This window comes from Dermacentor silvarum, chromosome 10, assembly GCF_013339745.2.
Source record: "Dermacentor silvarum isolate Dsil-2018 chromosome 10, BIME_Dsil_1.4, whole genome shotgun sequence".
NCBI classification, from domain to species: domain Eukaryota; kingdom Metazoa; phylum Arthropoda; class Arachnida; order Ixodida; family Ixodidae; genus Dermacentor; species Dermacentor silvarum.
This window is the reverse complement of record NC_051163.1, coordinates 62,393,466-62,420,696: the sequence shown is the minus strand read 5'-3', so window position 1 is coordinate 62,420,696 and position 27,231 is coordinate 62,393,466. Positions and strand designations below refer to the sequence as shown.

The window sequence follows — 27,231 nt, the reverse complement described above, 5'->3', positions numbered from 1 at the left end:
GAGGAGACCAGCTCATGAACTAGAATTGTGCTATCTACCACAGGCAACCTTTAAAAATTTTTGAAAGTGTTCGCTGAAACACCCTGCATACGGTGGCGCGCTGTCGCTTTCTTTCTGTCAACTTGGAGATGCAGACGCCGCTCTGCAGGTCATGGAATTCGCCACGAGCCGGCAGTCCCTTGAGTCAAACTGAATCGCGCGATCAATACACACAGATCAGGCAACTGCTCACGAAAGTGAATAGAATTTTCGTATTGTCGTGTTGCCACTGTGTAGCGTGCCTTTGTTTCAACATACGTTCTACGAGCCCCCTTGCTGCCGTTGTGCGCGTCCAGCGTTACTGTGGCTCTTTGAGAGCATTTCCCCTGCCAACAAAATACCGCTTATAACGAACTCCACCTCCTGTTTCGGTGAATTCGTTATCAAGAAGGTTAAGTGAATGTTCTTAATATTCTTTGTCTTTTTCCACACCGGGTGAGATTAGATAATCGATCACACCTATGTTAGCTTAAAGGCAGTGTTTCCAGCGCTCCAATGAGGTGCAAGTGTGTCTTGATAGCAGAGCATCGGTTAGTTGATGTACACAAATGCGTTGCTCTCTTGGACAGCCAGGCAGCACAAGGTGGCTACTAGCCAAATTGACGCAGCTTTACAAAGTTAGATCTATCTACCACAGAATCAAGCTAAAGGACAAGTTTCTATAGGAGGGCTTGCACTTGATGCATCTTGCACGTGTGCTTCGAGCCACTGCGAAAATGGTTACTTTAATGGCGCAGGTTCACTCCTCCGGGTTTTTGGAACATTCGGCACCGCACAGGCGCTTCGCAACAGATTCTGACAATCAATACTGTGGGCCAGGGAGGAGCTTCAGGAGCGGGACGAGCAAAAGGGCACACCGTCCCGGATAGTCTTCAGGGGCGCAACTGTTTCCGTAGAAAATACAACCGACGGAAGAGGAAGTAAAGATAAGATTCTAGATGCGGATGGTAAGGAGAGCATATACCGGTTTGTGCACGTGCGGAAACATGGGGATTGCTCTTGGCACGCAACCGAGCAACTGGGAGCCATTGACCAAGCCGTCGACGCGTGCACGGTATAGAGGGTCAAAAATAAAAGTCGAAAGAATAGAGCGAGCTGTGCACTTCTAAAAAAATAAAAACGAAGGAAGACAGTAAAACGTACTTGCTACACTAAAGCGTTATCGCTAGGAGTCATCGTCCGGCCGATACGAGAACGGGCAAAAAGGCAGGCTCAGTATACAGGCGCCCGCCGCGTCTAGCAGAGATAAGAAAGAAAGGTTTAGCATATATATACGCGGAACCGGCAGGTAACTGGCTACCGTCCCGTTAGCGAAAACAAAAGAGTATCACCAACTCGGAGGAAGGCAGTGGCGCGAGTGTTTTGCCTTCGGAAACCGCTCGCTCTACGCAGTTAGTCTCACAAAGAAATGGGAGGAGAGAACCGAGAAGAAGAAGAAGAATCAATAAACGCAAAGAGCGCGAACGAGGAGGCGCTCACGTCTTTCGCATGCAAACGCCGAAACGCTCGTCCCTCGACGCATCCCCGCTTCCATCGTCTCTCTCTCTCTCTCTCTCGTTGTCGAAACGCGGCAAGGCGAGGAAGAGATATGCAGAGACAAAAAGGAAGCGAGCACCGGAAAGCTGATCGAGCGAGTCGATAGACGGAACGGCACACCTATAGCGTCCCCTTCGCAATGTCTCGAGAGAATCGGGTCAAGCGGTGACGGGGAGCCGTGAAATCCGTTTCGCGTAGCCGCGTCGAGGGCAACTCCGTGTATACGCTGCTGCAGCTGTTGTTCTTGTCCTTGTTGTTATACTTTCTCGCGAAAGAAAGAGTGTCTCGTCCTATACACGGACGAGCGAATTTGTATGACAAAAGTGGCGAGACGTGCATCACGCTACCGGTGGCCCCCCGAGTTCCTGGCTGAGAAAGCTATTGCTCTGCGCCATCTGCCTCCTATGTATATGTACACTCTGGAAGTTTGAAAGCGAAGTCACTGCCCTGGGTTTTGGCGTTCGTTGTTTTCACGCCGAATATATATATATATATATATATATATATATATATATATATATATATATATATATATATATATATAAACACGCACCTCTGTTCTGCCTAATAAACCAAAAAAACTTTAATTCTTTATTTAATAGAGGGAGAGGGAGATAAACGAGATGCGAAAGGCAGGGAGGTATGCCGGAGGATATATCCAGTTTGCTACCCTGCACTGGGGAAGGGGTAAGAGGAGAAAGAAAGATAAAGAAAAATGCACACAGAGAAAATGAGGCATATTAAGAAAAAAAGAAAACACACACACGCACACACAGGAACTCATCATTCAACAGGTCGCTTGAGATTTTTTTCATATGCTACAATTTAGCTTAGGTATGCACCACTGTGTGGGCGCCACTTCGAAGCTAATCCTTCACAATTGGTACGTGTCACTCTAGAATATGTATACGTGCCAATGTGACACAAGGGATAGACAAGTTGTAACTTTTGCGGTGCATAAACGTAACCATTGCGTGAGATTACACGTTGCATGGGATGAAAGTAATCACAATTTTCCGCAGCAGCGTCAGTAGTATAGCATTTATTTAACTGCTTCGCTAAAGCTTCACTTCACGCAGACTCACATGTGTGCGTTGGATTTGCATATACTTTTTTGTTACATCCTTAAGGGTGCTGGGTTTCACCCATGGCTGGAACCCTTACTCTCAAAGGGCCCCTAAATCCCCTGAGCTCAAAAAAATAGTTACACAGTGGCTGAGTAGCTAATGTGTACCAGTCTACAATGACCATAGAGCCGGAAGAATTTATAGAAATGGTGTAGTAATAGCACATTTTCAGGCGTTTGACGAACAGCCATACGCGGTCGCCATGTTTGCTCACTCTCCTTCGCTACCCTCCTCCCCACTGGCACTCTCTCCTCCTCTCCTCTCTACACAAGCGCTTTTGAAGCGAGCCGGACTTAACAAAGCAGCACCTTTGCGCCGCCTGGATTGAGAACGTAAACGACGACTAAGCTCCAAAGGCGAGATAAAAAGAATAAAGAAATCGGAAGCCTAAGGGGGGAAGATGGACGATGCACGCCTGTCTGCCATCTATAGATGTAGTACATCGCCACCCGCCTCTTTCGTCACTTCCCCTCGTATACTCTTACCCTCCGTCCATCTTTATGAGGGATGGGGGGGGGGTCGATGTAAGTAGCACGGAGATGCATTCGCGGGGTCAACACCACGAGCCGAGTAGAGTAGTCACGTGGGGTGCGCGCTGCCGCGGCTGTCACTCGAGACGTGAGCAACGGTTTGATCGCTTCCGCGAGCCTAAGTAAATCCGGACCTTTGCAACCCGTGTCACGTGAGGGGGAGGCTAAAGAGACCGTTGCCGGAGAAACGATGTTGACTTCCTCGTTACGCCCGCTCGCTCGGACACGTATCGTGGGAGGTCTTTCGATATACTTTAAATCTTCTTGTTTTGCATCTGCTGTACCTTGTAAGTGCGAGCTTAAAGGAAAGCGGTTTACGGTGTCTCGCCCTTTCGTTGATATGTGACGCATCTCTACGTACTTTTTTGTTTCTCTTTTTGTCATCTTTTTCGCCCTGTCGGTAATTTAAAAGCAAAGCGGGTCAATCCGCTTCCTGCTCGCTGCTGGAAAGCAAGGGATTAAGGTTGTTGTACGACAAGCGCTGACCCGGTGAGAGCGCGTGCTGGTCGAGAAAGAAGCCTGGCAAAGATTGGGATCAATTTTTTTTTCTAGCATGAAGCAATGGACGCTGATTTTACGACGTTGCGGCCTGTTCCGCTGCGGGTGACAGGAGGCGATGACCCCTGGTCTTATTGCATCTCGAACGCTCTAAAGTTGCATGCACTGGAGACGGAGAAAAACCGATTACGTCGGTGTCACGTCTACCTTGTACACTTACAACATGATATGCTTGTGTTGTGGGGACATCATTAGCGCGCATGTGTTGTTACACGTCTGAAACGACGGCTTTTATACTTGTGCTTGTCCAGGAGGTGGCTACGCAACCGTAAATAGGTATAACTGCGCGGGAAACAGCTGGGTATACAACCTTAAGTTCCTTGCATGCCATGGGTGTGAGTGGCGCGCAAGGCAATTTGCACCATCACAAGTAGCCGTCTACACTGTCATCATTATGTGCTGTTTACACATAGGTTGGGAGACATTGGCGACAGTAATCGAATTATCGGTGCTTGGATTGGGTACTTGAGGTTTAATGTCTCAAAGAAACACTCAGGCTATATGTGACCATCCAAAGCACGGCATATAAGTCACACAAGAGCGCTTTCGCCTTCGCCTCCATCGAACTACAGCTTAGGAATCGAATCCGCGACCTCGGGTTTAGCAGCAGGGCCCCATATGCATCCACTGAGCCTACGCGGTTGGTACTCCTGGACGCAGTAAGGGCAACCAGCTGGGTCAGTTATTTCGGGTTGAGAGAGTGCATTTCTTTTTCTAGCGGAACAATTAAGGAGCGGAGCGAGAAGGGGCAGAACAACTATACTAAACTATCAGCTAGTGGGCGCCATTGAAACACGCTGAAAATATTCGACTCTTCAAAGATGGTGTCCGGTCGTGCCTCGTTCGATCTACGATAAGCACGAAAACAGACGGAGGAAAAAAATTGTTGCAACGATAACTTCAACACACAGCATTGTCACTCGGCGACTGAAAGAGTGCACAAGAAGCGGCAGGCTGTAAGAGTGGGAGTGGAAAGGGAGAGAGAGGAAAGGACGGCCGAAGGCCGAATGCCGTCGATCGACTCGCGCGCGAGCCTTCGACGGCCGCAAGGTGAACGAGATGCCCGGTCGGCTTGCCAGGTGTGTAATCTATTCTTCCCGTGGTTGTAGACACACACACACGGACATATAGAAAGAACACGATCGCACAAAGGACACGCGAACTGTGGAAGGTATATACGCGAGCTCTGAAGAACGGCGTGCTGCGTACACGCCGTGTATACGCAAAGGGCCATGACAGGCAGCCCTGCCGGGTATAGAATGTCATGTATAAGCGAGCGCGTCTATAGCCTCGTACAGTCGAACCTCGATATAACGAAGTTGTACTTGCAGCGAAAGAACTTCGTTATATCGCAAACTTCGTTAATTCGAGGTTTCGTTATTTCAATGGAACTAAGCCCGGGAAATAAGAATAATTCGTTACATCGCGAATTTCGTTAAATCGAGGTTAGTTGCGCCGAGTTATGACTTTATTGGTATGCATGCGCGCACGTGCTCGGAATAACGAAAAAATAAGTACACCGTGTCGTGCTGCCGGCTCGGCCGATAACGCCTGCACGCACGTTATGTGCGCGCGCACGCGTAGGTAACATTGAATAGACGCATAGTTATGATTGTGTGCCAACGTGACAGGCCATAATCCAGTCGCGACTGCGGACACCCAAAGCCACTGGCACCGGATGTACACAAAATAAATGTGGTGCAATAAAGCGAAAGCGGGAAATCTGTAGCGCATTTTTTTTTCTTACCTAAAGAACTTGGCAATATAAAGTTTGAACAGAAAGATTCCCATCTTGCTGCAGGCAAGTGTTGCATAGAGTGCTACGCTAAATGCCTAAGTGGTAGCACGCTTTAGTTGACGATAGCGGTGGTCTGAATACTTTTGCGACCGACTGTATATGCGCGCTCCATTGTCTTATTATTATCTGCATTTTCCTTTTCATTGCCTGCCACGCGGCTGCGGTCTTTCCAATGGTGCCGTCAGACAGTTTATTCGATGGTTCAGTTTACACGATTGGTACACTTCGCTGTCTCCCACAACAGCGCCGTGCGTACGCTCGAATAAATGGCACGACCTATTGGCACAGTAGGTGGTGATACTATAGAACATTGACTTCGCGGCACGTCTACCACAGTTATGAGAATACGTTAAACCCACTGCGCATGAGTAGTGGGTTTAACGTATCCCGTATCGCGGTAAAGTATAACGCAATGCTAAAACGCCTTTTTCTTTTAATTAATTAATTAATTAATTAATTAATAATTAAGACACGTTTCTCACTTTCATTATACCGTAGCAACAGCTGCTCACGAACACGCAGATCTGACAGACGCGGAGCGAACCGTGCGTCCATTAACCTAAACACGCCCGCTGGAAAATGGCGCAGAAACGAAGGAAGTTTCTCCATAGAGCGGCCAGTATCAAGGCGATAACACAGCACCTCACACACAGCGCTGCTCACGTTTCTCGGAAAGGAAAACCAGAGCATGCACACAATACACGCGTTCCTTGACTTACAACACGCACACGCGAGCATGCGCGACTTGACGCGCCCGCCTGGCCAGTTGCGTGCAGTGCAGCGGGAGCTGCCTGATGGCGGTTGCCAATAGGCAAGATAATGCAAGGAAGCGAGCGATCCACTGCCAAAAAAAAAAAGAGAGAGAGAGAGAGAAATGCAGGAGCACCAGTGCATTTGTCTAAGCACGGCCGCTTAATGGAAAAACATCCCCCCAAATTTAGGTTACCCCACCTCCAAACTTTAGTTGGCCCACCCCCAAATTTCAAGATGCTCACCCCCACATTTATGTTGGACCGTCCCCCAAATTTCAAGTAGGCCCACTCTCAAATTTCAGTTGGCCCACCCTACTATAAGCTTCTCCATGCATTTTCTATGGAGCCCTGTGTGTCCCTATAGGTATTATATATTTTTTTCAATTGTTCCTTATCGCTTATAAAGCTACCAATCATATACATTCACACTATTATAATGACTGAAAGGCTTATCTTCGAAAATTACGCATCTTATGTGCAGATAGAAGGCATTACACTTTTCGTGTGACTAGGGCACTCGCCAAAGAATGCTCACGCATAAAAAGAAAAAAAGAAAGAAAAGAGGGAGAAAAAAATAGTGGCCGCATATCTTAAACGATTGAGAACTTCGATATCATTTATGTGCAGGCAACCTGACTTCACAGGCTGCTAAGTACGAGGTCGCGGGATCGGCCACAGCGGCCGCATTTCGAGGGGGGCGAAATGCGAAAACATACTTAGATTTAGGTGCACGTTAAAGAACTCCAGGTGGTCGAAATTTCCGGAGTCCCCCATTACGGCGTGCCTCATAATCAGATCGTGGTTTTGCACGTAAAAACCCATAATTTCATTTTAATTTTTTTTTTACCTGGCTTCACAGTGACGTGTGTTGTTATCGTACGCGTGTCACTCGCGGAGCGTTAACAAAGGCAAGCGGAAATAAGTGGTGCACGTTTCACAATGCGTCGCGGTTTCAAGCGCGAAGGCACAAAGGGGCGGGAAAGGTCGACATAGAAACCCAATAGGCACAACGCGTTGCTCATCTGCGTGGACAAAACTCGTGGATCCCTCAACAACTACTTTACCACCGCGCGTCTTCGCTCGATACATTGGGCGGCACACGTTTTGCCTTGTGCCGCAATATTCTTTTTTTTAATATTTGTTTAACTTTTATTTGCTAGGATAAGGTAGGTTTAAGAATTTTATGGCATAGCAGTGAGCTATGTAGCTCGAGGGTTACATGCCCGGCCGCAGCTGCCGCATTCCTATGGGGCCGGAATGCGAAAACGCTCGTATACAGTAAGGTGTATGTTATTAGGTGTAGGCTTAGGTGTGGGCGTAGGGGTGGGCATTCTCCAAAATAGGTGATATTTATCACCAAAATGGGTGATAAAAAATAATCCAGAGAAAGTAAACCCCTGTACGGCGTCTCTCACAGACGACCGTGTGTTGCTTTGGGGCAGTACGCGTTTGGGTCTTCTGTGTTGTTTAGGATCGCCACCGTCCGCGGACAAAGGTTTTTGTACTTATTTCAGTTTCAAATCAAAAACAAAAATGATGATAACGAAAAGAATACGGCCATCGTGGGGCCGCTAATCGTGCCTCGATAAGCATTCTGCAATCGCATCGGCATCGTTTAGCCTATCGTAATTTACTTTCTGCCATCTAATTTGAGCCGGTCAGTTATATAGATACAACCTGGCTTGGTAGTACATTATGGCCTCAGTAGCTCTTCCGCCCCCCAAAAAGTCAAGCGGAACGCCTTCTTTGGGGATGATTAGCTATAAGTTTGGATTAGCAGTCGCGTAGTGGTGCATATGTAATTCGGTGATAGGAAATTAAGATAGATAGATAGATAGATAGATAGATAGATAGATAGATAGATAGATAGATAGATAGATAGATAGATAGATAGATAGATAGATAGATAGATAGATAGATAGATAGATAGATAGATAGATAGATAGATAGATAGATAGATAGATAGATAGATAGATGTAATCGCATTAGAACGCCAACTACAGCAACATATATTCCCACTGGCTGGCGCGACCACATGCTATATAACCTTCGCCGCAGTGCACGCTGTTAGTGCGACTACGGACCGTTGCCCCTCGCTGGGCCGCTGCATGACTGACGAACTCCCTCTCTCACCGAGGCACGCGCATGACTTCTCACAATATGTGCCTGCCCGCATAGCCGCCGCCGCCGGCGCGCGAGTCGAGAAATGCCCGCTTCCTTGTGCAGAGCAGCACCTCGTCACGACTTCTCTATATCACCCTCCGAAGGGGCCACCTTGAATGCGTATCGCGGCGCCTCAAACGCCGCCGCCCCGAAAGGAAAGAAAGAAAGTTACGGCGTTATACTTTCGAGCGTCAGTTCGCCAACGTTGCAGGGTAAAAAGCCTCGGAGAAAGTAAAAGAACGTAACAGTCGAGTTCGTGATTTCTGACAGGGAAAAATTCGCGGCTTTCCTTCGCGTACGTATATATACAGCTTGCAAAGATCGCATGCAGCTCTGCGGGTCGTCACCGTATAATGCATTCCTAATGTTTTCCCTATATATATTTCGAGCCCAATGATGCGACGCGCGTACACATATTTGTGAATTGTGGAAGGCGTGCGCTTTGGTTTTTCCTTCGATCTATATATGGACACCGTTCCTATATACGAAATGCGGTTGGAAAATAGCTTTTAACGGCGTTACTGCAATGGGTGTCTCGCAGCCCAGCTGTATATGTATAGCCGAGAGCTATTATTTCGGCAGGTGAAAAAAAAAAAAAAAACCTGCACGAGTGTCACGCCACTGCCAACGACTGTTATAGGTCGACCCACATGGCGCGTCTTGCGCGCGTTCTCGCGCCTCAAGGCGTCGGTGGAGCGCGTCAACGTCGGCCAATATAGCAAAGAACACAGAGACGCTGCGCTAACTGCACGCATCTATAAATAGCTCGCACATGACGACACAGAGGTACCTTCTCGCCATGCCAGTCCTCCAACATGGCGGTTAGGATGACGTCACTGGACCAGATTAACTGCCACGGGTAACTTGCTTCAATGCCATAAGGACGCGGTCGGAACGCTGCTGGCGTCTGTGCCAAACACACGGCAGAACACGCAGCCTCGCGAGACGCCAACAGACGCAGATTCTCAGACAGCGTTGTCTCACCTACGTGGCGGCTATGATGACGTCATGCTGATATGTGATATGAACCAACTAAATTCGATTTACGCTCGTGCGTAAAATTATGCAGCTTCCACGCACTGTGGGGATCAGTCATGCGAAGCATTTTGCGGGTTCAAGCTGGCTATTCTTCAGGACAGCACAAACTGACACAACGTGTCTGTGTAAGGCAAGGAAATGCGTGCGTGACGCGAACATTGGTGTGATGACAACACGACGGTATGACAAAGGCACGCCGGCGACGGCGGCGAGGTTGGCATGAAGACGATGCCAAGGTGACTGCGGCTACGCCTTAATTACGACGATGATGATCCAATAACAGATTAACTGCTCTAGCTTGCGGTATGCACGATAGCCGTTGCATTGTTTTTATCCGTTTATTTAGCCACCCGATTCATGGCTAATGAATCGAAAATAAAAGAAAATAAAAAAAGTTTTCATCAGTGTTAGACCTCACGTTAGCAGCCGTTACCGCCACAGTCCGCAGTTATGCATTAAATGCTTTTATAGTGTTCTTTGTTCTTCGGCATTTTATTATCATCGTGTCCTTTCTCTATAATCTTCTTTCTTAATCTCTCTCTCTCTCTTCCTCTGTGGGTGCTTTTCTTCTTTATCTTTCCGTGTACCCTCACCGCTTCCCCAAAGCAGGTAAGCAAAAGGGAAATCTCTCTTCCGGTTAACCTCCTGGCCTTTCGCATCTCATTTATATTTCCCTCTCTCCTGCTGCTTCGTATGTAATTTTCCCCATTGTCACGGCACAGTTCAGGTGTCCAGCAGAAAATTACGTAATTGGAGTGAAAGCTGAACATTAATGAATTAGACTTATTAATTAAAATTGTCTATGAAAATGTGGACCCCTACACAAACATCTGAGGTCACACCTCCTGTTGAACTTGTTCTGGGAACACAATTTTTGCTCGCGTCGCAATAAACATTGTGCCGATTACCAGTTTTAGCAAACGCGGGCTAAAAGAAAAAAAAAGAAAAACGAAACCTGAAGTGAACAACCGTTACAGTTATCTTTTTTTTTTCTTTTTTTTTTTCTCGTGCGGCATTTCTCGACAGTGCAGGAACACGAACTAGAACAGCAACGCAGTTCGCTGGATATTTTGCGCCGCGCAATTAAGCAATTACGACGTGCCGCGTCAAATAATCAATTAAAAGTTCATTACTATACTTACGAAATTTTTGCAACTCATTATCGCATCGGCGATTGTCACGCAAATTCCTACGTCCGCCACTGCTATTGAAACTGACACAGCAAAAACTGTCATTTTGTCTCGAGTAGCCTGCACAGTCATACAGATAGTCTTCTCTCAGGCACACGATGTTTAGGATGTTGTGAAGAAAGAACGCCCCAGACAACAAAAAAAAAAGTTCCGCGTGAAGTACAGTGTCCCTGGAAAGAAATGCGAGCATCAACTTTCACGCAACTCCGGCCTTCTAATAAATAACGAAAAAAAAAAAAACGTTTCAATTGTCCCGATTACGAGGGTCACTCAATCACGAGCCACTTGCCACTTGGCTCGGGAGGCGGAGTACTTACAACCCTCATAATCCGTGAGCGATGGTGAGAGAAGGTGTCACGAAAAACGCGTGCATACAACAAGAAAAGAAAAAAAAAAAGAATAGCTATCTCGAAAGCTACCATGGAAAACTATGCCGGGGCACTGTCGCCACTTGTATCCGGCCTTCGTATAATTATCCGCGAAAGGAACAAAGCGCTACGTCACAATGAAAGAGGGCGCTCTTTACCGAGCCTTATTCTATTTTCTCTTTCTTTTTATTTCTTTTCAGGTGTTCCTTCGGTTCGCTTCTTTCTTTTCATTTGTTAATTCACTCTAGAGGGCCGCCTTCTATCCGTTGTCGAAGGGCCGTGTATAACAACATCTCGAAGCGTGTCACAAGCGATTAAAAGCCCGTGTGAGCGCTAGATCTGACAAAAAAAAAAAAAAAGGAAGGGGGGGGGGGGGGGGTGAGCGTTGTTACACCGCGGCCGGGATATAGGCAGATTTATCGCCGGTTGAATGCTCTCGAGACAGAAAGAAAACTGGGCGGAGGCGAAGCCTGGGCAAAATATGCCGGCCATTTATTACGGAGCCTTAGAGGAGGCCGCATAGCGACGAACGCGTGCGCGAGGTATCTGCACCAGTGGCGCTGTTCGTGTATTGCAGTAGCGCTACCTTGCTGAAAAAAAAAAAGAAAGTAATTAAGCTTGGCTTATGTAATGACGTCGTGCCAGACCACGACATTAGCCATCGACAATCATTTTTCTCCCTTGTATTTTTCTTTTCTTTTTTTTTTTTTTTTACACCCATGAGCGAGTACCGTTAATGAAAGAACCTGGGGTGGTCGGCAGTGGTCCGCATATATCCTTAGCTCCTTAAAAGGACATTAAAGAGAAACAATAAATTGTCTTAGTCATAAATTATTCTTTCTAAACGCTATATTGTTTTCTCAATTTCGCTCTAATAGGATGTTTATTAGCAGAGAAAATGAAAGCCAATGTCTCATTTTTTTTAATTTCGCGCCGAACAGCCAGCATCGGTACGTCATGATGAAGTCACGGATTTTAAATTATCTTGACGTTTATTGGCCGTTGTGATTCAGCGAAAGTTCTTGAAACTTGCTTAGTTCAGTCTTAAGCTCTTGTAACAATACAGCGTAATCCATCTTTGCCAGATTAAAAAAAGGAAAAAAAAAAACCTTAGCCCGAGCAGTTGATGTCGAAATTTGTGACGTCACGGCGTTCTGGCGCGGGAATTTCAACGTGGCGTCACCACGCGACTTTCACTTCTGCATCTTTTCTCGCATACTAAACCTCCAGCTATCACGACAAGAGTGTGTTTATTATTTTTTTTTATTTATTCTACAAGGGTAACTTACTAATAGAGCTCAAAAATATTTTTCCCCTCTTAGTTGTCCCTTTAATACGTCCATCATAGTCAATGTCTTTGGTTCAGTGCAATAACATATTTTTTGCACGCGGGATATACCTATAGACGGAGCCAACGTGAAAGCGAACACCTGATTTGCATTCAGTGCCAAGAATGTTTCTTGGCTTCACTCTGCAAAGAAAACATCCGAAACGCGCAGGCAGGGCTGTTCGATATTATAATTGCATTCAGCGAGTATTAACAATTAATCTCCGAAGTCACATTGCTGAAGTAATCGATACTTGAGTATAGTACACCGACGAGGTTTTCCCTCGATCTGGTGTTAGCTCACCCTCGCAATTTCATCTAAAGAGAGTGATATTAAAAGGAAAAGCAGAGGTGTTATCTATATGCCTTCTCATCAACTACGCGTGGTGAAGCGAAGGCTTGGGGGATAGCGTAAGCTAATCCATTACGAGAGCCGGCTGTTAATTGCAGAGAAGGAGAGAGATAAATATTATCGATGTTGGCCTGGCTGATTAATCTCCCTCCTTGTTACCACTCCTTTGCTTATTTTTTTTTTTTTTTTGCCGTCTTTCGTGCGCACGGAAGTGAACGCTCATAACAAGTGAGAATTAAGTGAGACGTCTAGCTCTATATTCCACAAATTACCGCATGCAAAAGGTCGTAATTTGCATGACGCAAATATACGCATATATGACACATATATAACCATTTCATAGACTCTCGAATTAAACACAGGCACAAGTAGACATCGGCCATGGACTGCGAGTAACTCGTCAATACCTAAACCCGACCCAAACAACTGTCACCTCTCATATAACGTTGCGCGCGCATGAAATCGGTTCCACGCTGATTATTCAGATAACTCACAACCACGTTAATTTGACGTCACTCCGCACAGAATTAAGAGAATCGAGTTCGTGTCACATGCCCAAGATGGCGGTCATATAAATATATATATATATATATATATATATATATATATATATATATATATATATATATATATATATATATATACGAGCCGAAAGAAAAAAATATGCACTGCCTTGCATCGATGTCGACGTACCCGGCACAATCGCCTGTCTCCAACTGGCTTCGTTCGGCACAAAAAACGCTCCCGTTCTGGAATTCACGGGTGCTCGTCAAAGAGAAATGTCTGCCGCTCGACGGTCGTTAATCAGCACTGCGCGCGCGCGCCCTGACAAGAGGGGGGAGGGGGGGTTAGGCATGGGTGTAGGCGCCGTACTAAATTCCGCCAGTCATTATTATTGCGCGCGGCGCTCAGGTGCATGCGGCGAGTCTCAACTCGGTGGCCTGTCAGCGGCTGCTACACGCGAGCGGCGTCCGCCAGCGATCGTGAAAGCGCGCTCACTCGCCAGAGAGAGAGAGCACTTCTCGTAGCAGCACCCTTAAGCAGAGGCGAACAGACTCGAGCGAGAGGTTGGTCGGGCCCGACCCAATTACCGGTCTGGCCCACATCGCCCCAGCCACTGCAGCCGTCGTCGGCAGACGCAGCATGCGTCGCTGTTGAGGAGAACGTCCGCGTGTCTGTTTGTGTGTGCGTTGTCTTTGTGTTTGTGCCTGTGTGTTTGTGCGTGTGTGTGTGAGCGCGTGTTTCTGTGTGTCCGTCTCTGTTCATTCGTGCCTTAGCTTGGGTGGGATGTTCACGTGCACCTTTGCGTATGTGTGAGTACCTGAGTGCGCCGAGTGGATGCGTGCGTTCGTTCATGAGGATGAGTGTCTTCGGTTTGTCGTCCCGGACTGGGCCCCAAGATTGCCCGAGGTGCTGCTTTTAGTCACTGAGCGTTGGCGTGCCGAGTGTCTCTCGGGCAGTCACGGGGCGACCAATCGAAGAGACCCAGTGTGTCCACGTGCTTCTTTCTCTCAGTGCGTGCGTGCGCGTGTATTGCGAGCGCGCGGCACGCAATCCGAATCGACTGGCCGCATCATTATGGTCTCCCTCAATAAAATTTGCGAACAAGAGGGCCACTTCTTTGTCTTTTCTTTCTTTTTTTATGACCTCCTTGGCGTGTGCACGGCTGCTGACTCTCCCGCTACTTGGAGCACGATGTCGAGCAGCCGTGGCGTGGTGGTGACAAAAATGTTCGACACACCGTGTTTCGTTGTGCGCGCGACCGATACAATTTTGCAAGCGAGGGGTATTCGAAGTGTGCATTCGTTTCCACGTCATGATCGTGCGTCGAAACGCGTCGTGGTCCTGGACGTCGCCGCATATACTCGTGATGATCGTGGCGACGTTTACTGGCATCCCGTTTGGAAACGGGGCGGGGACAAATAGACCCCCATTCCCTGCTCGATTTAATCGGGTTTTACTCCACCTGTCGCTATCTAGCCTTTTGCCTATCTTATCTCGGTGTTAACTTTCGTACTCAAAACCTCTATCACTGCTGTTGTACCACCACCTACACTTGAATTGACTCCGTGCTATCAACCTCCTCCCTGTTTTTTATTCCGCCAATACTCTAATCGTCTTTACTGCACAGAGATTCACGCCCTCTCCTAATTGCTGCAGCGAGGCGTTCTCGCATTGATGCTTCTCCTGCACATTTCTATAATATTTGCGCGCACACACGCGAAGCAACACAAGACATGTCATGGATCGGAGCAGTGTTGCCGCAGGTCATTAGAAAACAGTAGGAATCAATAGATTCTCTATACTGGCAACAGATGTGTATTAAACAAAGTTTTTGCTGGCACGGATCCGTGTTCATTGTTACTTGCGCGTAATTGAACACTCTGTAAATGATGGCTACCGTAAAAAATTTATAACTCTCCACAGTGCCCATTCAGGATACAAAAAAAAAAAAAGAAGCACAGGCAGACTCAACTCCAGTTGACATCAGCGTACAGCGAAGCATTCTGGGTGTGACCGGTTCGTGAACCATGTGTGTGCGCATATGAAAGTGTATCGGCATATCGGTTTATCGGTATATGAAGAGCGGCATGTTATGTGAAGAAATGATTTTATTTGCAGTGAATTATAGACAGGCTGGATATTATATACACATGTTTACATGCAGTACATCATGCATATATTATTGTATAATTGTTTTGTTTGTTTGGTGGATCCATAGTGTGGTGTTGTATTCGTGGTGTTTCTGGTGCGTCGGTTTCTTCTAGTGCAAGTGCGGATCGAAACGCCGCCAGGCGTCTCAACGCGCTGGCTTGGCCGCGATTCTGTACTGCTTGTGGAATGCATGCATCCGTGGCATTCGGCGTTAGAGGCCAGATACGTACGAAAAGGTGCCTGGAACTCGGCAAGAAAGTTTCGTCTAAGAAAAACACCTACAGAATCAAACAAGCTGATGTAGTAATCATTCATGAAGACACCGTTCCTAGAATAGTTTGCAAAACCCAGTGTAATCAGCGAGTGGATTCGAGGTAAATGTAGAGTTCGTTTCATACGAGGCTCGCATTGTTTGTTTCTCCGGTGTCATCCGTGAACTATACAAAAAAGACACCTTCTTTTATATTTATCAAAATTTAGGCGCACGTTACGGGTAATACGTAGGATCCTGGTAACAATACGTAGACAAAGTTCAGCGCGTGTAGGTTAATTACGGACTTCGTCTGCCAGATAACTCTGGCTAATGCGATCAACGTATTCGTTTGCATTGGCTGTTGTTACAGACATTACTTTAAAAGACGTGGGCTGTAAAGAATGTTTTTTTCATCAGTGATCCTGTTAGTTCAGAAAGGTGGTAACGTTCGCACAATATGTAAGCGAAAACGGCAGATGTCACCAGAGTGATTTTAAGGGTGGTTTAGAGTGACGTGCACGAGGAAACACTTTTATATCGCTAGCCCTATTAAACGTTTCGACTGCGGAACGCGGAGGAGAACGTTCCAACCTGCACTCTATCTACTGTATACATAAATATACAACAATGTGTAATAACGACGTCTCAAATACAAGGCACTCGCGCTGTTACTATCAAGCTGGACAGCATGTGACATTGCCTATATTATTACACTGTCCTATGAGCATCCTGCGAAGTAGGAACACAATACAAAGGACCTCCAAACTTATTGGCACGGGTGCGTGTTAGAAAAAAAAAAACGACATAGTGCCCACAAGGAAGTCTCGACCGCCATAATTATTTAACATACGCTTTGTTCCAACTTTCAAACCAATTTTCCAAGGGCCTCAGATGCCATCTGGTACCTGAAATCTGAAGCGTTTGGTGTATTTTAGACATTATACGCTTAATCCCAAAAATGAAAAAAAAAACGGCAATATTGCTCATGCGCAGTGAAAGTTAATCGCGCTTTAGAAGTTATCTATTCAATAAGTTGTATATAATTTGCTGAAAGTAGCAGAAAAAGTTGTAAATTCTGAAAAGCAGTAGTTATTGCTATCGTTTTTTTTTTTCTTTTCTGGAAGACGCCGAGCATCAGCAACTTGCGAAGCTATATCAATGAATCAATAAAAATTTGTTATATCAGCAGACAGACTGATAAATCAGTAGTTGCGGCAATAATGAATAGGCGTCCCATTGTCTATTTCCTCTCGATGTCTCTGACTAGCAGTTAGGTCCGAGGAAGGCTGGATTTGTAGTAAGTTACGTAAAAAACGTAACGTCGTGCTGACTTCGGCAAACTTGAACGATCGCCAAGGACGCAAATGGTTGAAGATGCCGAGACGAGATTCGCAACAGAGAGAGCCGAACGTCTGCAGATGTGAGATGCGATTTTTCAAGAAGATGGGGCAATCTCAATTGGCTGCCCGCCATGGTGGTTGTACGTTCTGTAGCTGAGAACGAGTTCGCGGGGGAGGATTTCCGGCAGTGGCCGCCACATTCCGACAGGGGGCGGTAATGGACTACCCTATGGGGGTAGTATAGGGTAGCACTACCCTATGCGTGCACGTTCAGGCACTACAGGTTGCTTAAAGTAATTTCTTTTTTACGACAACTAGATGAAAAGTAAGTCGTGCGAGTACGCTTAACCACCACACCACTCCGCTGTATCTTCCAAAAAGAAACTATGGTATGTATGTGAAATCATGCGCCGTACTAGGTGTGATGGAGAGATTTTGATAAACGAAAACATCCTCTAAATGGCCGGGACTCTGCAGCATTTTATTCCATTATATTCAATCACATTCAATTTATATTCGATTTTCAGGGTATACTCCTTGTGTACAGCTTTCTTATCCTAACATTCCTGTTGCTTCACTGCAAAAGTACAGCCGCATGCGACATTTATTTGTACAGTGCTGTATCGTCATGAATTGGTTGCACTGGGAATGAACGTGAACGACACCTACAACAAACGTTTCGTATTTTCTCTTTGCTTTCAGAGCCAGACCAAGCAGGAGGAAGTGACCGAGTTCTCGCCAACAGGTGAGTCGCAGTGCTCCCTTCAAAGTTTGTTAAACTTGTATCAACAGAATGAGCTCTGCTCCCCCCCCCCCCCAAAAAAAAAAAAAAAAAAAACACTAGAGGTAGCAAGCATATTAAGTCCTATGCCGTCTCCTTCACGGCAACCTCAAACGTTAAACTTTAAGCAAGCCCTAGCCTATTTACACCAGGACAGTCACATTTGTATCACCAGTACATAACACACTGTAAAATAATTTGCACCCTTCAAAGTGAAAAAGGGCGTAATTCTCTAACACTTACACCTTTTTGGGGGTGCGAGCTATAGACAGACGTACACCATTTTTCACTTTTAAGGATGTAAATAATTTTAGAGTGCATGATCGTATATTATCCCGACTTTTTTTTATCCTGCCCTCCTCCTCCTCATGCACTTTCTGTGTGCAGTCCCCTTCCTTGTGCAAAGTACATGTAGGTGGCTAGATACACCCGGACAAAATCATCTGCGTTTCATTATAAAGCTATCTCTCTCTCTCTTGTTTTTCCGAGGAACACAGGGGCTTGCTAGGACATTCATGTAGAAAATGTCAACGAAGAAGAAGAGGAAAATAATAAAACAAAAACATTGGGCATATCCAACGTCCACGTTGGAATCTACGTCATGCGAAGTTTTCACGAAGCGCTGAATTAAGTGCTATAAAACACATTGCGACGCGTACAGGCCTCTTTGTTGTCATCATATATAGGCAACGTGCAATCTCACACAACCTTTAAGTTTTACTTAAGGCGCCGGCCACGACTTTAATATTACGCAATGGCACGAAAATTAAATGAAATAAACTGCAAGTTTACGTTTACGCACCACACTGTTCACAGTTGGTATGGTGAAATGCTAACAGCAGTTGGTACGAATGCACACTGCGAGACGTCGACGCTGTGACGTCACGAGGACGTAGGTGATGTTTGTCGAGGGAAGGATGGTGCGGGAGAGGAGGTGTACGCAGAGAGAGAGAGAGAGAGACAGAAGAAAGGGGAAAGGCAGGGATGTTAACCAGAGAGGAAGATCCGGTTTGCTACCCTACGCTGGGGAGAGAGCGGAGGATAAGGTAAAGTGACGGGAAAGTGACGCAGAGAGATGTACAGAGGTCAACGCACTTGTCTATAGAACGCGCCTCTGAGGGCCGAAGCAGCTACCAAAGCTTGAGGCGACCACCAGGTGGAGAGAAAGCAATGCAAACTGTAAATGTAATTACGCAAGCTCACAATCCAGCCGATTCTTGCGCCACACGTCATCTTTAGATCCGCAGTCCCGAGCGCGTGGTTCCCGCGTTCTACAAAATTGTGTTGGACCTGTGTACAAAGCGAAATACAGGAGTAAGGTTCTCCCGTTTTGTTCCTGTAACAGTGGCCGCCTAACGGTGTAAGTCCACGCGCTACGCGAGATCAGCCGCGGTCAGTGAAGGCCTGGGAGTCTTCACTCTAGACACCCATAGATGTCTCGCAGGATGCATTGTGGCTAAAAGGACTCGCGTTAACAAATTCCTGTCTCTCGCAGACGGTGCAGGTGACGTAAGTGTTCTTCCTCATCAATCGCCACTTGAAGTACACGCAAACAAATATATTCGTTAGCAAAGTGTATACATACCACGCGACCTGGCGTATTATTCTTGCTGCGGCGCGGTCTTGTGGCGCCATCTAGCACGCACTCGTCACATGCACTTCCACATTTCAGACCTTTGTACCTTGTGGCATAACTTTTTTTTTATCTTATTTTAATTTTTTCCGGAATTAGACAAATTACGCACTATAAAGGCTTTAGAAAAGACGGCAATAATCAACGTAAACACTTAGAATAATTTACTGTCGTAAGTAAAACTTCACTTGATTGCGCGTCTTGGAGGAATACGTGGCACACCGGAGGCTTCAGACAAGAGGTTTCGCGAGCCAATGAAAACACGTGAAACTTGCTATGGCAAATGAAAACGAGAGAGAACGGTAGAAACTGTCCATTCACTCATGATGAAGCACACGGAAACGGTCATATCCTCTCGCGCATTTCTGGCTTTATCGAAAAAAAGGGCAGTAAACTTAAGGGCGCTTCGACAGACGCTTTAAGTGACCCCGTAAGATTAGGATGTGTGGCATTTTGAACACTGGTAATGTGCTTTAGTAATGGTAATTTGCTCAAAATAATGCCAATAGGAAACGTATACTTCTACACAAACCGTAGAAAAAAGTTTAAAAGAGTCAACAATGTGTAACTGCGGCGCCTATAAATACGGTGAGTTTATAAAAAGCTGTCAGTTTTTTAGGTGATTATCACTGCTCGTTCCAAACGATGATCAAATGATGGTATCATTTGCACTGAATACCGCTGATGGAGGCGCAAAGTTTCCAACAGACCTAGTAAAGTTTTCCAGCAATGCGCAACTCCGTAGCCACCTGTCACGTTACAGCGTGTATAATAACATGACGCTTCGCGCTGAGGTCAAGTGACACCATCCAGCAAATTCTGGGTGGTGTAACTTGACCTCAGTGCCCAGCAAACACTAGGTGGTGTCTAAATCCACCCGCCAGTGACGGCCTCCGCCGTACAAAAGAAAGAGATCTCGAAAGCTGTGTACATTCTGGCGGACTGCATGCATCAGACTCGATTGCAGGAGGCGCAAACACGTCACGGACGCCATGATTTCCACACCACTTGTTTTAATAACATCGACGCTAACTTTAGGCGTTCATTTTATTTAAAACAGAGGGCGTCCGGCTACCTATAAAAGCGTGACTTAATGTGCACGTTTACAAATGTCACCGTGTCTACAGACTACAGCGAATATATGCCGACTGATCGGCGTTCGCAAGTGAAAGGACGCTCCCTCCGTGAAGCTCCCAGAAGCGGACCCCCTAACGACCTTGAAAGGGGGCCCCAGTTATACAGCGGCACCTCTACGCTAAACACGCATGCGCACCCTCATTGAATCGCGCAGAGACTACAAGCTTGTACTTAAGATAAATATATAAAAATTCGCTCCCCGCAGAATTTATAGACGCATACACACAGCAGGAAGTGCGCGCTCTTTAAACGAAAGGGAAAAAAATATAATAAAGGAGGGGGGTGCAGGCTGCCGCGGAGGTAAGAGTGGCCTAGAAAGAAAAGGAATGCCCGCCTGGATGATGACTGCGCCTAATTTAGGCGTGGATGTGTTCCGAGCGTTCTCTCCATTATAGGCAGAAATGCCTCCGGGGGGCAATGAGTGGAGTGTAATTTGGCGGCGAGCCGGCTAGCCGATCTGTATGGAGTGTGAGCTCGTCGGTAAGTGCGTGGGGAGGGGAGGAAAGCGAGGAAGGGGGGGGCCTTTAAATGCCTCCAGCCGAGCCGGTGAGCCGCCGCCTCGCAACTGTGTTACAGCTTTCGTCTGCCTCTTTCAGCCTACGATTTGCGCGGGACGCGTCCTTGAACGAGGAAGTGTTGCACATAAGTATACCGTGTTAATGCGACCTTAAGAGGACACGGAATTAAGAGCTACGCTAGATAACTTTGGTCTGGTCAAGTGTTCATTCCATACTCTATCTTATAGCTTACTGGCCGGGTGCAAAAAAGGGCTGATATTACAAACGGAGAAAATGTGAAGTATTCTTTCAAACTTTTATTTTCGTTTAGTTCGCGGGTACCGATCAAGTCCTGATAACTATCCCTATTGCACTTCTCGAAGGCGCCTGAACTGTATGAACGCTTGTCACCTTTAGCGAACACACTCGCAGAGCGAACACTCCTCTGCGAGTGTGTTCACATATCTGCCTCTTTATTATTTTCTTATCTTTCCTTTTTTATTATTTATTTTCCCCCTTTCCCTAAGTTTAGGGTAGCCAACCGGGCACGTCCTTAACTAACCTACCCTACCTTTCCGTCTTAATCTTTATCTCTTTATAGCGCACAAGTTGAAGGCTATATATACTTCGCTTTCGCAAATTTCCTGCCAAAACCGTAGTTTTATTTTTATTTTTATTTATTGAGCACTGCTAGCCTGAATTCCAGGCCTTAAGCAGGAGTGGGTTACAGTTTTCGGTACAAATGTACCCGAACAACAAAAGAGCGCACATACAAGCAAACGGAACTGGGGAAATGCGATTGGTGTGTCAAGTACGGCACTGAATACAATAATAACATTTCAGATGGCATAGTTCACATGTGAACACGTGTGGGGACGCATTAGACAGAGCGTTGTCAACACTTGGCAACATGAGAAAAAAAAGTATTTGGTTACATGCGCTCGACATGTCAACGTGGTGCGTAGTATCAAGAAAACATAACTGGCATAACATCAAATAAAGAAAAGCAAGAGATAAGTGCGACGCTTTCATGGAACGTTGCTAGGCCGTTGACGATAAAACACTATCATTTCACATTTTCAAGGTGTAGGTGCGTCCACCAATTTCAAAGCATTTTCTCGCATTTATGCTCGTTTCTGAGCGAAAAAAGAAATTAAAGGATTTCTATGGGTCTAGTCTTTTGGTACCAGCCAGTATGCAATGAAATCACCTTTTACTTTAAACGTTTAACTATCCAACAGTGCGAAGTTGAGCTAGTTGGTTGAGGATCAACATTGCGGAAAAAGAAAAAAAAAGAAAAGAAAGACAGCTCTATAGCCACAGGAAGACGGAAGAACACAGGTGCCGACTATGAACTGGAGGTTTATTCGTAGGAAGGAACACGGTGGGAAGGACACATGGCATATCGGTTCTACGCAAGCCCCCAAGGTGGACGAACGTTTATGAAAGAAAAAATGGTCATCCACTCGGATGGAAGAAACTTTCTCCATCTTGCGAGCTTCCGCACAATGCCACATTTATTTTACGTGCGTATGCTTCGAGACGTCGAATCATTCGGCCTCGCTCGGAGACCTGCTACAGCCTCCTGGTTAGCAGATGGTAGAGCAACCGCCCCGGAAGGGCGTTGGTCCCGTTTCCAATTCCCCGGACCAGGATGAATTGTTCTTCAACTGCGAAGCTTTCTTTCAAAGAAACCCGTATGGGTTTCCCTTGTTGCTTTGTGCTATACTCTCAGATGGATGACAATGTAATCCATTATTTCTTTCTTCTCATCCATCTTTGCCTCTGTCTTCAACTTTCCGGCTGCTGCTGCTGCTGCGGCTGGCTGGCTGGCTGGCTGGCTCTTGTCTTGCCGATTCATGACATTATGACCTTACTTGCGGTCATATGCCTGCCTTGTCATGTCGACATGGTCGTTCCGTCATCGCCCTTCTGTCGTAGTGATTCCATCTTCGTCGTCATGCCGTCGTAGTCACTGCAGCGCGTCGTCGTGCGCCCTCTGTCGTTTCATGTTTGTTATTCCTTCGTCGTCATCCCATGATCGCTACGTCGTCGTCATACATGTCATATTCATGCCGTCTGCCTGTTGCCTTCATCGCCATGCGTGGCATGCGCGTAATCGAGCGCAACAAGTTTATGTTGAACAAGGCGGTTTCCAGTGCAAATCTGTCCAACTGCGTCGTGTGATCTCTTCTCGAAAATTATCGCTAAGCAGGAAAAGTGTTCTTGACAAACCCCGATGAAAGCTTGGCTTAAACTTATTCGCACGGCGCTTGGGATCAGCACACGCTTTTTTTAACTACACAGTATTAACTAAGGTATTAATTAACTGGAGCGAGCAGGAGCTACCGAAGCCCGTGTCACGCGTAGCTAATGAAGTTACTTCAAAGCGGCGTCGCCACCGGCACTTTCCTTGTTGCGTCCTTTTATGGACCTCGCCTGATATTCAATACGTACGATTTATTAATCGAACTCAAACCTAACATTCATTTTTGGTGTCCCTTTAAAGAGGCGCTAAAGAACGATGCTAGGTTAAGCTGCGTTAGTTAATGACGCTCGTGCAACGACAAAACTGTCACTCGCTCTTACCACAAAGGATGACTGGTAAGCCGTAAAAGACGCAAGAATGAAAAAAAGATCATGAGCCATTCCACTCTGTGGAGGTGGATGACCAGCGAAGCTGTTTAGCGCACTACACAGAGGTGACACAGAATTTTGAACAAAGTACGAACATATTTATTGTCCTGATCGGTGGTCATCGTGACGATAGGTACGCACACACATTCGCGTATCGCCTCTGTTATTAAATGCGTCCGTCACGTAAGACAATGAATGGCTCATACCCCCTTAAGCAATGGCTCATACCCCCGTAAACGCGGCCTCCCCATTACGACGACAGAAGAGAATTGAAAGCCTACGCTGGAATGATGAGCGGCAACGGAGCCAGCTGTGGAAAAAGACGACGACGAACGCGCGAGCAGTGGCACGAGTGCGTTCGCGCGGTGTCGCCGAGGGGCGCCAACGAGCCAACTGTGGAAGAAGACGACGACGCTCGAGCCATTGCTGATGATGATAGTTTTTTTCCGAGCGGACGCCACAAAACCACATCTCCTAGCCATAGACAGCTTCGCTGTAAAACCTGTGGCGACGCCTCTGTGAACTTTCCGAACCAGTTCGTCATGACGTCACGGATTTCGAAAGCGTCTGCTCAGGTCTGGTTAACTTTCTACTAGATTGCACTCTAAGGAAACCACGCAATGAGTCAGTTTAGCAAGGCAAGCATTCGCAGACAACGTCGATCTATATAGTTGGGGTAATTCCAACTTCCCTCGACTACATTTAAAATAAGTATGCTCGAATTACCTGTTCAGCTACGAAAATGAGATCCAGCGATCTTCACACGCGCTATGTGTGACTGTGTAGCATTTCACGTACGTTTCCGAATGACGCCTCTGGGAGCGCTTTCGTAATATTTTTTTTTTCTGTACTTAACTCGGGCGATGATATTCGAAGGAGCGCGCGCTGCCCTCGTTAATGTCAAATGCGGGGTGCTTAAGTTCGCGCTAATACGGTACGCGTGACAGCACTAAAAGGAAAACAAAAGAAAAACGTGGTGTGTGGCGCTTGACTTGTCCGGCAATTCCGCATACATGCCCAATACTCCGATACGCTACTAATGCGACGAGATCGGCGACGATAGGGATCGCTGGCTCGTTAAAGCCGGAATATAAGACGTCCCGTTCTGGACCCAAGTGTTCGAGGCTAATAGATTCATCGGCATGCATTCCACTATTTCTTTCTTTCTTCTCGTTTTTTTTTTTTTTTCTTTCGTTCACGACCTCAGAGTAAGGCAGTGGGTCGTTTAGTTCCCGGAAACCAGGGCGTGTTAAGTTAGCAGAGAAAAAAGGCTCGTTTAGCGGTAAAATTGATAGAGGCGCGCTTTCTGTTTGAGTGCCCTGTAGATGCTGGGAGCGACCGCAAAGCCGTTCGATCACCGGTTTCTTGCAACAGTTGTACTTGATCACGTGATTAAACTGACACTATACAGAGTAAACGATAGTCTAGGTCAGACTCGTATATTACTGCTATCTCCAAATCTTCGCCAGTATGTTTTCGAAAAGAAATAATGACGACTTGCTGGCGGGAGTAGCCATGAAGTCGAGCATTCCTTCTTTAAGTTTTCGTGACAGAACCATTGCACGGGCAACGTTAGAAGGAAGTCATAAATTTATCTGTATTTTCCAGTATATTTGCATTTCTTTCTTTGTGTTTGTGTGCAACAGAGCTTAGCGAATTTGTTGATATTTCCGATGCAGCGAAATTGTTTTCTAATGTCCTCTTATAATCTGTATTTCTTACCTGAAGCAAGACATTTAAATTACACTAGGAAATACTTCTAAGCGAGGTTATGACATTAAATAAGAATAATTGTAATGGGCGTATACGAGCACAAAGGTATATCGGGTATCCGTTTTTAAATATACTATTATACTATTGAATTATTCTTTTTTTAAGTTATATGTATTTTGTTCATGATCTCTTTTTGTGTATTTCTTGTCGTGATTGTGTACCAAATTTTATGCTTATTGTATACTGTTTCGAGGCACATAAATACTCAATTCAAACAGATCGATTCAAAAGATTGCCTTATACTCTCATGTTTTCGCACTGTGTTAACGAGCTTAGCAGATAAACTATCTTGCGTCTTTTATGGCAGCCTGTAAAACAAAGCGTTTCGAAGATGACCACGGCAGTTAGTACGGCTGAATGGGCTTCACGTGAGTTTATTTGAATGACAATTGAACCTCTTTGGAAAAGCCATGTGCAGAGAAATTGGTTTCCGATCTAGTCGGATATGGCGACACGCCGACATGTTATTGTCGGACAACTACATATGACGTCATAATCAGGATTTCTCTCGCTTAACGGCGCTGTTCGGATTTAGAAACTCACATTCTGAATGTCGCAATGTCGCAACAACAGGCTCGATAAGGTGGGACAAAGAGCTAACTAGCATCGGCCTTACTGTCCTCCTCTTTTTTTCTTTTTTTTCTTTCAGCGGAGCTGTTAGAACCTCGCTTTTATGACCATCCCGTCGTCCGAAGCTTCGCCGAGCTGGGGGCGAGAGAGTTGAGCGAGAGTGGAAGCAGAGTATAAAAATGGCATCGCGCAGCATAGTGGATGCTAGATAGAGAGGAGGAGTGAGGCAGGTGCTAGTGTGACGCGTAGAGCTGCTGCCGACGCCATAGAGTTTCTCACTATAACACCTAGAGGGTAATCTGGCGCCACCGTCTATGCGAGTTTCTTAAAGGACGATGTGCCGTCATGGGAATGATGGGATATGCGTCTGCGAGGCTTGTGTTGCATGGTGTTGTACGAGGCTTCGTCTAAAACGTGGATATGGCTACACAAATAACGCGTTCTTAAATTAAAATCTACATAAAATGATTTCATTCGCCCATATTACATCTCTCAATAAAGTTTACTCACCTACAATGCAGAATCAAGCGAAGAAAGGCAAGAACCGACGACAAGTTGTTCCAAAGCGAGCGATAATCTTGTCGTCTGCCCTCCAACTTTAGCGGCCAGTTGATACCTTTTACGTTTCATATAGCTGTACATCCGATAGTAAGTCCTCAAAATTAAACAAAACATGTTTTTGTGTAATAATAAAGCTAAAACAGCTTTTTACGTACTATTTTAGCAGAAAATAAGCCATTGTGACAGACGGAACGGTGCTAGCCAGGCGCGTCTTTAAGGCTTTCTGGCTCTCCGAGAACGATGCCAATCCGAAGTCACAATATACCGGCATTCCCATGGATACCACTGGGGAGCCTACATGCAAAGGCTCTCTAGATACCACTAAAATCCCTATATAAGAAAAGTACCGCCATCTACTCTTTCCTCCGCCGCCTCCTCTCCTAAAGCGATTGCTTTTTTTCTTTACTTTTTGCTTGCGAAAGCCAATTCGACGGTGGCGCACCTAGAAAGTCCACGTTGAAGCTTTCAGGCCGGGCGCGCGCCGCCGCCGCCGCCGACTGCGGCTGCGCAGAGGACTTTTAACATGGCTCTGAGGCGGAAAAAAAGAAAATATAAAGAAGTGAAAAGCGCGCGCTATCATCGTCCAATCGGAGATACAGGAGAGAGAGAAGCGGCG

General features: G+C 46.2%; 1 protein-coding gene across 1 annotated transcript in view; it reads left to right on the top strand.

The window, feature by feature from the left end:
- LOC119465823 (uncharacterized) overlaps positions 1-27,231 on the top strand; it is a 152,427-nt gene that overhangs the window by 70,293 nt on the left and 54,903 nt on the right. Inside the window, 1 exon segment of the mRNA XM_037726297.2 lies at positions 17,729-17,771. Coding sequence (XP_037582225.1) covers positions 17,729-17,771 — 43 coding nt within the window.